Source organism: Trachemys scripta, chromosome 3 (assembly GCF_013100865.1).
Source record: "Trachemys scripta elegans isolate TJP31775 chromosome 3, CAS_Tse_1.0, whole genome shotgun sequence".
NCBI classification, from domain to species: domain Eukaryota; kingdom Metazoa; phylum Chordata; order Testudines; family Emydidae; genus Trachemys; species Trachemys scripta.
In genome coordinates, this window is record NC_048300.1 from 129419884 (window position 1) to 129434587 (window position 14704).

Here is a 14704-nt window from a genome sequence, read left to right on the forward strand (position 1 = left end):
CTATTGCCAGCCAGCTCTTCCCAATTCGTGAGGTCAATGCCTCTCTTCTTAAGATATATTTTCAGGGTGTCCTTTTAGTGTTTCCTCTGTCCCCCATGGGTCCTCTTACCACGACTAAGTTGAGAAAAGAGAACTTGCTTCGGAAAATGACTGTCAGCCATCCACACACAATGACCAGCCCAGCAAAGCTGATGTTTCATAATCTTTGCCTCAACACTGGTGGTGTTAGCTGCAGAGAGAACTCTGGCATTGGTGTGACAATCTTCCCATCTGATACGGAGAATCTTCATAAGGCAGCACTGTTAGTATCACTCCAGACGATTAAGATGGCTTTGGATGTCACCCATATCTCGCACTCATAAAGGAGAGTGGGGATGATTACTGCACTGAAGACCAGGATCTTCATTTCCATCTGCAGATCTGTCAATAAAGTTACGATAAAGCAACTTTCCGAAGGATGCACTGGCACAACAGATCCTATGTTCGATCTCCACATCAAGATTGGCTGTCTGGGAGAGGTGGCTACCAAGTTAAGGGAAATACCCAACTTTTTCCAGGGGTTCGCCGCCAATGACAATTTGGGGGTAAAGGGGTGTAGCTTGTGCTGAGGCAGGCTGTTCTTCCCAATGTTAAGTGAATGATAGGCACCTGAGAAAAGATCTAGGATGGATTGCAAGTCAGCCTCGGTGTGCATGAGGGTGGCACAGTCATCAGCATACTCAAGGTTGATAATAATAGTCCTGATGACCTTAGTTTTAGAATGAAGATGCCGCATGTTAAAGAGCTGCTAAATTGCGCATCTGTCTCACAAGTCCAAGTGCAAGACGACCAACACACAGCTGCCGCCTGCATGCAGATTTTTGACTAGGGACTCCCAGAGATTGCTACTCCTGTCTCCATCACCACAGGACTTTTAGTGTGAGATGTTAACACCCTTGGCAGAGGCCTACATATGTAATCTTTTAATGTGGGTGAGCCGGTGCACCCGCGGCAGCCTTACAAAACTTAGCAGGAAGGAGGTCTGGACCCAGTGGAAGGGAAGTCTGAGAAACCAGAGGTCTGCGTCCTGCTGCAGCCCTCATTCGCCTTCACAGCCACAGAGAACTGACAGGTCCTCGAATACACCTGTTCCACCATTGGGGTCTGTTAACACAATAGACAAGGTAATTAGGTATCACTTTGTTGCCCATGTATGTTAGCTATTGCGAATTGGGGGGTGAGGCAAGTGCATAGGTAAATATTAAGTAAAAGTAGCAACAAGAAGAAAGAAGTGAAGGGAAGGAAGGAAGAAGAGTGGGAAAAGAGAAGTGGCCATTAGAGGTATGACTGTCTGGGGAGAGCGTTTGATGTAGCTACCCTTTGGTAAGTGAGAGTTACAGACTAAGACATACTTTGTACAATCTACAAGCAGGAAAATTATTAATTTACCAGTAAGTTGATTTTTGAAATGGCAGTCTTCTCCTTGATAAATACTGAGGGTATCTCCTCCTTCCATATGACTAGAAATCTGTGTGTGAACAAACACACTAGCTCGTAGGCTATCTGGTTACTCCTTTCAAATTTGGTTTCCAGCATCATCAGACTTTCTATAGCAAAAAAATGCAAATCAGCTTGGGGGTTCTTATGAGAAGATCATAACAGTGTCAACATTGATAGTTTTGCCTTTACAGGTATTTATAGGGCAAATGGAAACATTTCAGATTTACTCACCAAAAAGATTCCTAGCATGCAGAATATTAACAACTGCAGGACACTTTTCCACATCTTTCATGAGAAATGGAGCAAAACCTAGGCAATTCAGGACAACATTTTAAATATTTTTCTATATGTCAGTGATTCTATCACCCTGGTCTGGAACAAAACCTGTTGAAATTGCAATGTAATCTACTAATGTAAGATGTGTGTCTGACCATGACTGAAACCAACTTGTGTGTTTTTAAACTCAGCATTTCTCCGGAATCAGAGTAATTTAATTGAAATAGCTCAGCATGTGTAAACAACTCCTTTGTTTAAAGAAGATTTCACTGTTTAGTTTGCCTTAAGTAAATGCTGCCTTTTGTTTGTCTGTAAAACATTTGATTAAATGTACAGGCTAATATACACAGCTCCTCATTATTCCACTAGTGGGCTGTAAAATGAGCTAGAAGTATTGCAAGTAAGTACACTCTTGAGGAAGCATCAAACAATGTCATTTGTCTTGAAAAAACACAAATACATCTTAAGCATGTTCTTTAAAAGGAGCCTGCAGGATTCTAGTATCAAAACTAAGAACCTAAATTTAAAAAATGTATGGAAACTGTCCAGTACTCCCAAACATTCCAAACTGAAATGATTACTGAACATTCCTGCTCTTTTTTTAACAATTTTCCAAAATTTTAATGAAATTTCAAATTTCTTACCTAACTAATTATTGCTTTTGAAAATACATCTTTACATGAAGTTAGCACAAAGAATCTGATTTTATTGTTGTTCTAAGTGTTTCTGCAGTTTGCAAACCAATAAATGTATTTTAGCAGAATCTATTACCAACTGAAAATTGGTCCCAGTATATTCTAATAATTGTTGTAATGTACTGTGCACAGTGTGAAAACTGTATTATATATTTAAATATTTGTATTCACTTTAAAAGTGTTATACTGAAACTAAACATTTCTATTTTGACTATGTGTTCTTTTGAAAAACTCTCGCATTCTCTTTTGGTTCAACAAGAAAAAACTTAAGCACACCGTTACAAAGACTTACACATACACTTAATTTACGTGTTGTGAGCAGGGCCGGCGCTTCCACTAGGTGACCCTAGGCAGTCACCTAGGGCAGCAGGATTTGGGGGGCAGCATTTTGCCGCCCTCAGCGGAAATTCGGCGGCGGAAATTCTTCCACTCCAGGTCTTCGGCAGAAATTCGGCGGCGGGTCCTTCACTCGCTCCGGGACCCGCCGCCGAAGTGCCCCGAAGATGTGGAGTGGAAGGACCCCCACCGCCAAATACTCAGAGGAGGAGCACTGCTGCCTATGGTGGCAAAAACCCTGGCGCCGCTCCTGGTTGTGAGCAGTTTCATTGAAGTGAGGGGACTGCTCACTGTGCATAAAGTTAAGACAAGTACCCATCTTTGCAGAATTGGTCCTCAGTCATGCTACTTACACATACATTCTATTTTGTTTCCAGTTTCTATTTAAAAATCAACTAAATAAAAATTAGAAATGGGCCTGAAAATTAGTAATGGCCCATTTATAGTATTGAGAGGCAAGGTTGTCTGAATGAAGAGGTGGTTAGGAGTCAGGAACCTTCTGAGTTTAAATCCCAGTTCTGACACTGACTTGCTCTGTTCGCCTTAGCAAGTCATTTTACCTCTGGCCTTCAGTTTCGTCATCCATGAAATGGAACTACTACTAGTAGCTAATGCGATGAACTATCATTAAATATTCATTTTGGGGACAAACTTTTAATATTTATTTTATTTATTTGAATTAGAATAATTCAATAATTAGTGTTTTCAATAATTCTGCAAGTATACAAACTCTTTCTTATACAGAAACCTTCAAAAACAATATTGAATTTAGCTGTAACTTTTCATCCCTTTAAAACAAGCTCTTAGATGTGTACCTTACAGACAATGCTTGGACTGTACTCTAAGTCACATTCTAGGCTGCTGTAGTGCCCCAAACCAGTTACTTGTTTTTAAAGGCAAACTTGAAAATGGACCACTGCTGTTACATTTTGGGATACGTTTTAGTGATGATTTAGGGCCTAATCCAACTCTCATTAAGGTCAATAGAAAGACTTCCATTGACTTCAATAGGAGGTGAGTTAGACTCACAGTCAAACTCTCATTTTATGTGCAGTAAGTCCCTGTGCATTTAACATTAAAGAAATGTTGTTAGTTTGTCTCTGGAACACAAAAGAAGAAGTAGTTGCAACTGTATTCCTGTATTTAATGTCTTGTTTGTTTAGGCAATGCTGGATGTTGCAGCAAACCAGGGTTGGTTAGTGACTGCTCTGAATATAACCAATCTGGTGCAGATGGTTATCCAAGGCCGATGGAAACATGACTCTTCCCTGCTTACTTTGCCCAATGTAGAACAACACCATCTTCACCTTTTTAGGTATGTAATTATTCAAAATGTTTATAGTTCTTTCCAACTCTTCATTTTCTCATATTGATTGTCATTGTGTCCTGGAATGTTAATAATATAGCAGAAGCTAAGTCCATCCCACGCTTGCTATTTCTCTCCCAACAACTTGTTTGTTTGTTTTAATTATTTCTAAGTTCACCCACCTCTGTAGAGTTCATTAAATATTTCAGGCAACCCTGGATTGTATTTTAAAGGAGTGTGATTTAAGACAGTGAAACAAAGGATGAATTTTTGGAAGGATTTCCAAATCCACCAAATCTAACTCTGTTTATATATTGCATCTTTACTTTGGTCCACCGTAAAAGTATACCCATACTCAACTTTGTCCATGCAGTACTGTACATCAAACTGATGTACTGCACAAGTAATGTAATAATTAACACAATGCAAAAAGAAATTACTGGTATTTAGTATCAGAGGTCAGTGTTGAGTCTTAATATCAAAATACAGAAAACAAATATTCAGCATCTCCAAAGAATATCCTTTGTAGAAAATCATTTCTAAATAACTATAAGAATGAGAATTTGAGTCTTCTGTATCAATTGAGGCTGCTTATCATACTGATAAGACTGCTGCTCCTGTTTTACTCAGATTGGGGATTTCCTATATATAAAGTGTAAATTGTAAACTGAAAATTAACGTTAAAGATTTTATCGAATGGTGAATATCTCTTTTCAGTTTATAAAACTGGTTTTAAAGAAGAATGGTAACTGTTTAATGATCTTTGACCCTGGGCTACCACACAATTAGTGCCACAATTGATGCCATTTTTCAATACTATGTCCAGCGGCAGTTCCAACAGTCTTAATCAAACGTTCAGATTCTAGTATTTATAATTGATTAACAAGAAAGATGTTTCATTCTCATCATGCAAACTTTCAAGACAATAATCTGAGCAAAGGGGGTCAAGCACTTTTATGAAATTTCTATCTTTTTCTTTCTTTCCTTCTTCTTACCACCCTTTGCAAATCCCTCTCTGTATAATAATTTGTTAACTCTGCACTGGAAATATGTTCTGTTGTCTTTATCAGGAAGTGGAACCAAGAAAAAAGGAAGGGCTTGTGTGGAGGTTATCAAGGACCTATTGAGTGTCTTCCTGAATTGATCGCTGTCTCTGAAGGAAAAGAAAACATTTTTGCTTCCATTGTAGACCGTGACTTGCAAACTGTACACATTACACAGGTAATGCTTTCTATAGTGATTTCAGAGTTCATCGTAAATGTGATTGGGATGGAAAAGTAGATGGGACAAAGAGTCTTTTTATATCCTTTCAGCAAATATCACATTATTTTCTGCAGAAAATACATATAAATTGCAACACATTGTTACTCTAATTTAAAGAAAGGCCTAATTTTACAAGGGTTTCTTGTCTCCCCCCCCTCTCCCCCCCGCTTCTTTTCTAGTTATTTTGCCCCCTTCCCTGTTATCCAGCAACACCAATATGGTTCATAGCTGATGTTAATGCTACTCATTAGTCTGTTGAGGTATTTCCCTAGAACATTCAATCTGCTGATAGTTATCGACCTTTTTTGTAGTCAGCTATGCAGTAAGAATACATGCATTACAAATATAATTGTAGCTGGTTCCTGAAATATTCTTTCAAACAGAATACTTTTTGGAATATAGTTGGTAGAAGATCCAATGTTCAGTTTCTGTTTGGAAGAGGAAAAGCATATGAGTTTTCCCCTCTTCTCAGAGAAAAAAACTATAGTCTCAAAGTATTTAAGATACCATTGCTTTACGCTGTTTCCAGTCTAAAGCATAGCAGTATACTATAGTATTCATCACATGAGTGTATTGATTGCAAATACTCACATGAAGGAAGAAAACATCAAAAATGTCTGTTGTGGATTTTTTTTAAAAATCTTCATAATTGAAAGTGAAATACTGAACTTGACTGTTCAGATTCTGTTAAATCTAACACTGGCATGCAAACAAAAAGGAAAGTATTTAAATGTTCATAACAGACATCTGCATTTCTAACTAAATTACCATCAAAATTTTGAATAAAGGAAAGTTATTTAAATCCAAACAAGGCCTCTTTTAACAACAACAGATTTCTAACATAATACACATTGATTGCAGTCCAAGTTTCAGATGTGATGAAAAATTAGAACATTGTTATAATTAGTTCAGGGAGAACTCAGAAGTAAACTTACTTAATTTATTTGCATAAATTGCCATTCTGTTATCTTTAAAAGCAAATGCAAATTGGCTCTGTCTGATATGATGATGGTTATTTGGCTCAAAAGTGCTTCAATTTGCGTAGCAATCTGGTGTCGTCTCTGCAGTGAGGCGATCCCAGGTAACATACAAATCCTGAATTATTCCAGAAATTAGTATGTTTAAAGCATCAATTTAAGTGCTAATTGCAGTAGAAATGAGAAAAAGCAGTACTACTGTGAGATTTGCATCTACTGCCCCATCAGTATGCCTGGAACGGCTGCTGACTGGCAGAGGATTTGGCTGCTAATTAAATAATTGTATGCATGGCAGTGTTCTCGTCTGATTCAATAGATGAAGATTAATCCTCAGATAAATATGTTTGGCTGGTATTGAAATGTCTTAGCAGTTTCTTCAAAAATAGCTTGTGTGTATGTGATGTGTACATACCGAGTGTGTGGGGAAGGAGATGTAAATATAGATACATATAGAGAGGGGATATATGATGTGTTACAGTGTAAAGGAAAAGTTTCAGTCACATGAGTTTGGGGTGGCCACATAACTCATGTCTGACAGACGTGTGAACAAATCATGCAGCCCATCTCAAATATTGGCTGATAAAACCTTTCTATCGTATCATTATGTATTCTGTACATACAACACATCTTTCAGAACAACTATTTCTGAAATGGTTTAGAGATTTTTGGGGTTTCTTAATTCTATTGGGATTATTTTTGGCACTCCATCTGTAAAGTCAAGTGTTTTATGCACAGGGGTCAAAGGAAATGAAAAAATATTAAATATACAACACTTCTTAAAAAGACCAAAAATTCGCTTTCTGGACATAAAATATGACCAATTTAAAGTCTGATATCTTGGAACCATCCAAAGTAAGTGATAAGTGTCCCATGGGGAAGCCTAGAATATTCCCTTTCCAGTGGTACAAAGCTCTTGCTTCGGCCAGGATGGATTGTGAGTTCATAATAGCACTTAAACCTGCCATTAATGCAGACCCAAATAGTGACCAGCCAGAGCTTTAGACGAGTGAAATTTTCGGGGGAAGGAAGAGGAAGAAAACTCTTCATCTCGGGAAAAGAAAAAGATTGATAATTTTTAAATGGCAGCCCTCGAATCTGGATTTGAAATGCTAGAATAAATCCTGGAGATAAGGATTATTGGTAATCAATGTTGTACCAATGATCACATCAAAGGTTCATGAAAAATTACAGTACAATTTGTATATGGTTATCACTATCCTATATGGGGGAGGTGCATGTGTTAGTGGGTGCAGGTATTGTACATGTGTGTATATATACACACACAAATATACACATTCTTCATATGTATATATAATATATGTGTAAAAGTGTGTGTAATTTTGCATAGCAAAAGACAGAGTAAAATTTTCAAAAGCATATGAGTGACTTAGGAGCCTAAGTTGCATTTTGAAAAGTGCTTTACGCACTTAGGATACTGAGTCTCATTGAAAGTCCTAAGTGCCTAAATCTCTTTTGAAAATGGGACTTACGTTTCACTTAGACACTTTTGAAAATGGGACCTATAAGCTGTACAGAATAGGTCTGAATGTTAGCTAATGCCAAAAATATTTTTTTCTAATGAAAAATGATACTCCACCCAACAAAAAGGAAGAGTTGCCATATTAACACCATATGAGAGATATAGAAAAGCAAGTGATTTCTCAATTCATATCAAAAGTATCTGCTCCACAACCTAGTATTAGCAACCTTCACTCTGGAATTTATTTTTTATGGCTCTGTCCCCCCTTTTTAGCAACCACCACTTGATATTTTTCTTGAGCATTATTTAATGAAGAGTATTATTTGAATCTCTCCACATCACATGACTGAAACAGATGGCATGCTACAGTTGTCATCTCAATGATCTAGGAGCTACTCTTGTCTAGAACATAGAATTTTCAAAACCATACCACAGGTCATAACTTCAGAAAGCAAAATCGGTCTTTAGGCCTGGAGATTGATTGTACTAAATCTACATTGTAGTTAGTTCAGTTTTTCACTCAGTGCTACTTTGTTACAATATGCTCCTATCTGCACAGTAAAAACCTACCATACTGTGGAACTAGATTACCATACAGTAGCCTCTGACACAATCAAAAACATGGTCAGGTCACACAATATATGCAGGATCAACGTATGTTCTTGAACCATAATACAGCTCTGCAAAGTTCCAGGCAGTAACACAGTTAAAACAAGGTTTCTACGGAATTATTTGGATTCTTTTGTAGCCATATTGTAATGAGGTCCTTGGACACAGTAGTTTTAACATGTAAATGAGACTTCATGTGTAATTGACTGGTAGGATGCTCAGTTAGTAAGTGTCAGCATATCTTCACTGAAGACAATGGAGCTATGCTGATTTACCCCAGCTGAGGATCTAGCTTAGTAGGTCTAAAATGTTTCTACAAATAAAAAATAAAGCAGAAAGCCATCACATGTGGGGCTGAAGGAGCACTTCGTTCACCCACACAGTTTGCATGTCCCTAGTACCAGTTCAAAGTAGTGAGATGCTGGGGGAGAGAAAACTGAGAGACTGTTGCAGATTCGTGAAGTGATAAGAGGAAGACTTGAGTGTCTTTAGGAGGACTGTAAGGACAAGGAAACTTCATGGGGATGGATGCAAGAAAACCTTAAGTATGGCTCACTTTGAATAAGCATTTGAACTTTTGAATAATTATTTGAACTGATCCTCTGAACTCTCTGAGGTTTGCCCGTCACTAATTAGCACTGCACTGGTTCACTCGTTTTGGATTATGTTGAGGAAGTTTAATTCAGACCTTAATTATACTAGTTTTTAGTGGCTTATAGAAAAAAATACTTTAATCAGGAGTAGTAAGGATTTTTCCTTTTGTTCAGAAATACCATAATCTTGGTGAAGCATGTATAGTACACTTGAGGAAAAAAGCATTTTCTGGAATGAGCTTTAGTTATATCATTTAAAATACATCAGACTTGTTAATAACATAATAATAAGTTCAAAATGTACATGAATGTGTAGAATACATCATGACATTTTTACGGTTATGACAGCAGAATGCATTTTAGAGGTTTGTGTTGTAGCTGAAACTGAACTTTGTCATTTTGTGCATGATCTGTTATTCCACAGGCTTGGAACTTCTTGTCCCATTTGCCAGTTATAGATGTTAGTTTGAGCATCAAAGGATGGCGGGATGACTCATCTCAGGAGCAGAATGAACTGCCTATCCCTACTTTGGCAACAGATATGCGGGATGACAAAAAGTGGATCAAGTTACATGCTGATCAAGAATATGTCCTCCAGATAAATTTGCAGAGAGTCCAGATGAGGCATTACAAGGTAGGGTATTCATAATTTTCATTCTGTAATGCACCAGATTCTGATATTCAGGCATTGAGTTATTAGAAGTGTAGTATACAGTAAGTTTCTGTTGGACTATTAACGCTATCACATAAATCATTAGTTCTGTGGTAGTTTCTTTGGCAGCCTAGCTCAAAGACAGGAAATGTTAGTAGTGAGGCTAGTAATTTTTCCAGTACTGTAGGATAATGGCTCAAATATGTGGAATATTTCATTTGTTTGTTTTTGCCTCACTAATTGGTTGAAAATCCTAAATGAATCAATATATTCTATATTTTTCTGACATTTAGATTAACTTGATTTCCTAGGGTCATAATAACTGTATTTAGTTTTATTTTTAAAGCATTATGATCCTCTGCTAAGTACTTCACTATTTTTCTGTAATGTGCTTAATAAAAATTTAACTTGCTTTCCATTTTAGTCCCTACTTTGGATTCTCCTTGTGATCTTCCGCTATCCATAACAAACATACAATGATGTCATTAAACTTCATTAGGCTTTGCCCCTTCCTTCTTACTCTTACTCTACATTTACTCAAGTGTTCTGCACTCTTTGAAAATCAGGTCCTTTTAACTAATCTGAAGTTTGACACACACAAATTGAGGTACCAAAATCATTCATCACTTTTGAAAATACAAGCCATTTTCTTTTGGCTTTAAATCTTATACCCAAAAGCACAGCAGAAGATTAAGTGGTGCAGTAGCCCTTTCATCATGATTCACTTTGCAGTTGTAGAATATCTGCATTCATCCATGTACCATCAGTAAGTTCAACATCTAGGAGAGCCTGAACCTTCAGACTCTCAAGGAATTTCTTAAGTAAATGCCAAATAGTTGTACACCAGGGGTGAAATTCTAGCCCCATTGAAGTTGATGGCAAAACTCCCATTGACTTAAATGCGGCCAGGATTTCACTCTAGTTTTCTTTTGCTAATTCATTTTGGGGGGAAACAATGCAGTTGTAAATTAAAATTATCAGCAAATTTATTGTTCATAGTGTATGAGCAAAATAGTTTTTGATTTCTCCTTTAGGAAAACAACCTTGTTCTTGTAACCTTAAGTGTAAAACAAGAATAACAGAGGCATATATTTTAACATCAGGGTTGGATTTATAATAGTATTAGAAGTTAACTTTTATTCATGCAAGAATGACATCCGAAAAATACCTTTCTTTTCCAAACAATAGCCCTGACTGCAGTGGCAGCATGATCAGTCTCTGTATGAAGTTTCGTTGCTCTGTTAGTGCTTTTCTTTTTTCCTGTGGATCTTTAGTAAAACCTTTCCATCTACAATACACTAAATGAGTGCTGATTGAGTGTGCATCATTATTAGTACATTCAACTTTCAGCAATAAAGTCAATCTTAAAGAATCACTGAAATAATCTTCCATTTTGCTACATCAACCTAAAATAAAGACTTCAACTACTGTCATTGTCTTTATATTAATCTGGAACAATGTTGCTTAATATTATTTAAAGATGCTAGGAATACAATTAGCCATTCTTGAGAAAATAACGTTCACTGTGTTTTAGATTAAATTATCAAAAGGAGCAGATTTTTCATTCATAATTTGATTTGCTTAGAAAATAAAGAGAAACCTATGCAACAATATTTGGAATAATATTTTGTTTTCTGTTGTGCATGTTCTTGTAGCTCACATTTTTTCAAAAGGCTTTGTCTAGAAAACTGATAAGTGTTCTAGTTCTAGTTCAGTTCTAGTTTTCTGTACAAATTTATCATCTTGTCTTTTATGGTGTGGTTACCATACAAAGACAAATGATGGTTTGGGTGGGAGATTCCCAGTTGCATTAACTTGTATTTTCTGCCTAACAGGGAAGGCAAGACAGTAAAGCAGTTGCTCCTCGATTCCCCAAAGCCAAAGATGAAGGGTGGTTTTTGATATTGGGGGAAGTGGATAAAAAAGAACTCATTGCCCTGAAAAGAGTTGGATATGTCAGATATCGAAATGCTGTCTCGGTTGCTTTTTATACTCCGGAAACTCCTGGAAAGTAAGATGAGCTTTGACTTAAAATTATCCAAATGTTTAAAATTAAATGTTGACTTCTTTGAAAAAGAAACTGATGCTGCTGCTATTCTGTTTTAGGTATATCTACACATTGTATCTTATGAGTGACAGTTACCTTGGCATGGACCAACAGTATGACATTTATCTGAATATCAAACCACCCAGCATCTCAGCACAGATCAGCACTGAGGTCTCTGAAGCTGTGAGTCACTTGGCTCTGAAGTAACGTTACCTGAACAATCCGTTTGAAGGAAGTGGTCTTGAAACCTGGATGTTCAGTCACTCTGGACAAGAAAGAAATTATGTTTGCCTTAGTCGAATCAACTTCTAACCTCAAGACACCTAGGAAATTGAAAGTGACTGCTGTATTGATTCTAGTTACACAGAGTTAGCCACAGTGGCCTTAGCCTTTTACAAAGTGTTGCCTTTTATTGTTTCATCTTTGTACAATTCTTGAAGTGTAAAATGGATTTGTTGTATTATTAATGTAAATGCCATAATTTTATGTTGGCAGATCAAAATAAGAAAATAATAGCTATTTTAATTTGTATACATTTAGTGCCATAGTCTTCATTTGAAAATGATTAATGTGTAGCCACTCTATTGGTATTGTTTAAATGGTCTTTTTTTCTTAATTTATGAGGAGAATTCAAAACTTGAGCTAAGACCTGAGAGAAAGCATTGCTGATATATAATAGTGTATAAGAGGACATATCTGTAAGAAATTTGCTCCACTAGACTTTTCAATGTAAGATGTATAGGATATTTCCGGGGTCGGCAACCTTCGGCAGGTGGCTTATCAGGGTAATCCGCTGGCGAGCAGCGAGACATTTTGTTTATGTTGGCCATCCGCAGGCATGGACTCTCGCAGCTCTCAGTGGCTGCGGTTCACCGTTCCTGGCCAATGGGCGCTGCAGGAAGCGGTGCGGGCTGCAGGGACGTGCTGGCCGCCGCTTCCTGCAGCTCCCATTGTCCGGAAACGGCAAACCACGGCCACCGCGGATAGTCAACATAAACAAAATGTCTCACTGCCCGCCAGCAGATTACCCTGATGGGCCGCGTTCCGAAGGTTGCCGATTCCTGGGATATATAGTGATAAAACTCAGCTCTTAAGCATACCCTATGTTTTGAAGGTGATGAATATTCTCAAATACTTATGCTCATTTTACATTTAATAAATCTGGTTGTGAAATCATGCCAAATAATCAAGCTATTGATTTAAAAATGAACAAACATACAAATACAGTGCTTATAGATATACATTTCTCTTTTCCCATTAATATACCAATTTCATGAATGTTAATTTTTTCTGAATGAAGAATGAGTCACTGAGCTGCTCATTAGTTACTTTATTTTGCCAATCTAGTGTAAAGCAGTCACTGCAGCTCACAAAAATAAATTATGGACACAATACCCCAAAAGGCAAATAGAATCTCATATAGGTTTGTAAACAAAATACCTTGTTAAAAAGTGTTAAGATTGAGAGTGGCTCAGGAAAGCCTAGCCAACACACAAAAGGCAATATTACCCTTTGTTACAAAAATTCTATACCTTTAAAAACGCACACGTGAATGTCTGAACACTCGCACGATATACCTACCTTTGATGTTTTGCTTAGACATTGTGTGAATGGTATTTTGTCTTGTATTTAGATTGTAAGCTCTTTGGACCAGAGACTGTCCTATGTGTTTGTATTACACCTCACACATTGGAGGGTGCTGCAGTATAACTGATATATAATCCTTCCTTGCTTCTCTTTTGGTTTTGCTTGTCACCTTGAATGAAGAGTTTTGCTGTTTCACTCATCAACTTTGCCGCACTGGTTTTATAAATATTTGGGAGCCGTAGTGCCTCTTCTTTTTCTAATGTTTCCTGTGTGTTACAGCACAATACATTTAACTATACCTCGGGGCCAAAATTTTCAAACCTGTATCCCTAAAGTTAGGCTTCTAAATCCCATATTTATTAGAAGTAGCCTGATTTTCAAAGATATTGAGCTACTCCCCCTTGGAGTCAATGCCTTTAAAACATCACACCACTTCTATTTAGGTGCCTGAATATGGATGGGGGAGCCTAACTTTAGGCACTCAGGTTTGAAAATGACAGTCCTCACTTTTAGCTAAAAGTAAGTGGTATCCCCTGTGGTTTTGCTGTCACCTTCATTGTACGTCATGTGCCCAAAATGCAGTGAATGCAATGCAGTGAAGAGCTGCTGCCTGAAGAAAATGATGCGGGCTGTGCTTTAGGCATGAGACTGTGCCTGCAGTGCAGTAAAGAGAAGACCAGCTGTTCTTGAAAATCCAAATGGCATCCTCTAAAATTTAAGGGAACGGGGGGGAGGGGGAAAGATTCTTATCCAGTGATTCAAAGATCTTCAGATAAATGAGCCTCTCCTATATTCAGTTTACAACTAAACGGTAAATTTAAATTGTTTAAGAAAGCATGACTATTTCCGTTTATATTTGAGTATTTTTAGGTATAATGTTAAATGAAATGTAATTATATGTTTCACTAATCCAATGCAACTTTATTGCATAAGACCTCAATCAGAGTGATGGTGACATCATTATGACAGGAAATCCAGTAACGCAATGAGGAGTTTATTAGCATCTTTAAGGTAAGACTACATCCCGTATAATTTTGGGAAAATAAAATACTTAGGCAAAGCTTCACTCATTCACCCAGATACTTTAGAAAAAACGTATTTCTGTGAAAACCACATTACTCTGCACGTGACTTTCAGAGGAACTGAGACACAGTTCTTAAAGGAAATCCTTGGATTACAGCAAACAACATTTTCCGTCAACAGTTCTAGTTAATTAGAAGAAGTACAGCTCTGCCATAATCACATAATATACCATGGTGATGATCTTGGCTCTTGCCAACTTTGTAAACTGCATGTCACAAAAGTGTGTTCTGCATCTGTGTTATACATCTTTTTCATAAGATCTTCAATCTTCTGTCTGAACTGATTGGAGTTTTTCATGCTGGAAATCAGTTGTACAATTTG

The 14704-nt window shown here is 37.2% G+C and overlaps 1 protein-coding gene across 2 annotated transcripts in view; it reads left to right on the plus strand.

The window, feature by feature from the left end:
- The window catches only part of ASCC3 (activating signal cointegrator 1 complex subunit 3), a 480033-nt gene extending 467482 nt beyond the window's left edge, over positions 1–12551 (plus strand). Inside the window, exons 38-42 of one of the 2 annotated variants that reach the window (XM_034765979.1) lie at positions 3950–4101; positions 5163–5313; positions 9439–9648; positions 11502–11677; positions 11773–11920. In XM_034765979.1, coding sequence (XP_034621870.1) covers positions 3950–4101; positions 5163–5313; positions 9439–9648; positions 11502–11677; positions 11773–11920 — 837 coding nt within the window. Of the gene's footprint in view, positions 1–3949; positions 4102–5162; positions 5314–9438; positions 9649–11501; positions 11678–11772 lie in introns of both variants that reach the window. The other variant, XM_034765980.1, reaches the window with a different exon arrangement.
- The last annotated feature ends 2153 nt before the right edge of the window (positions 12552–14704 follow it).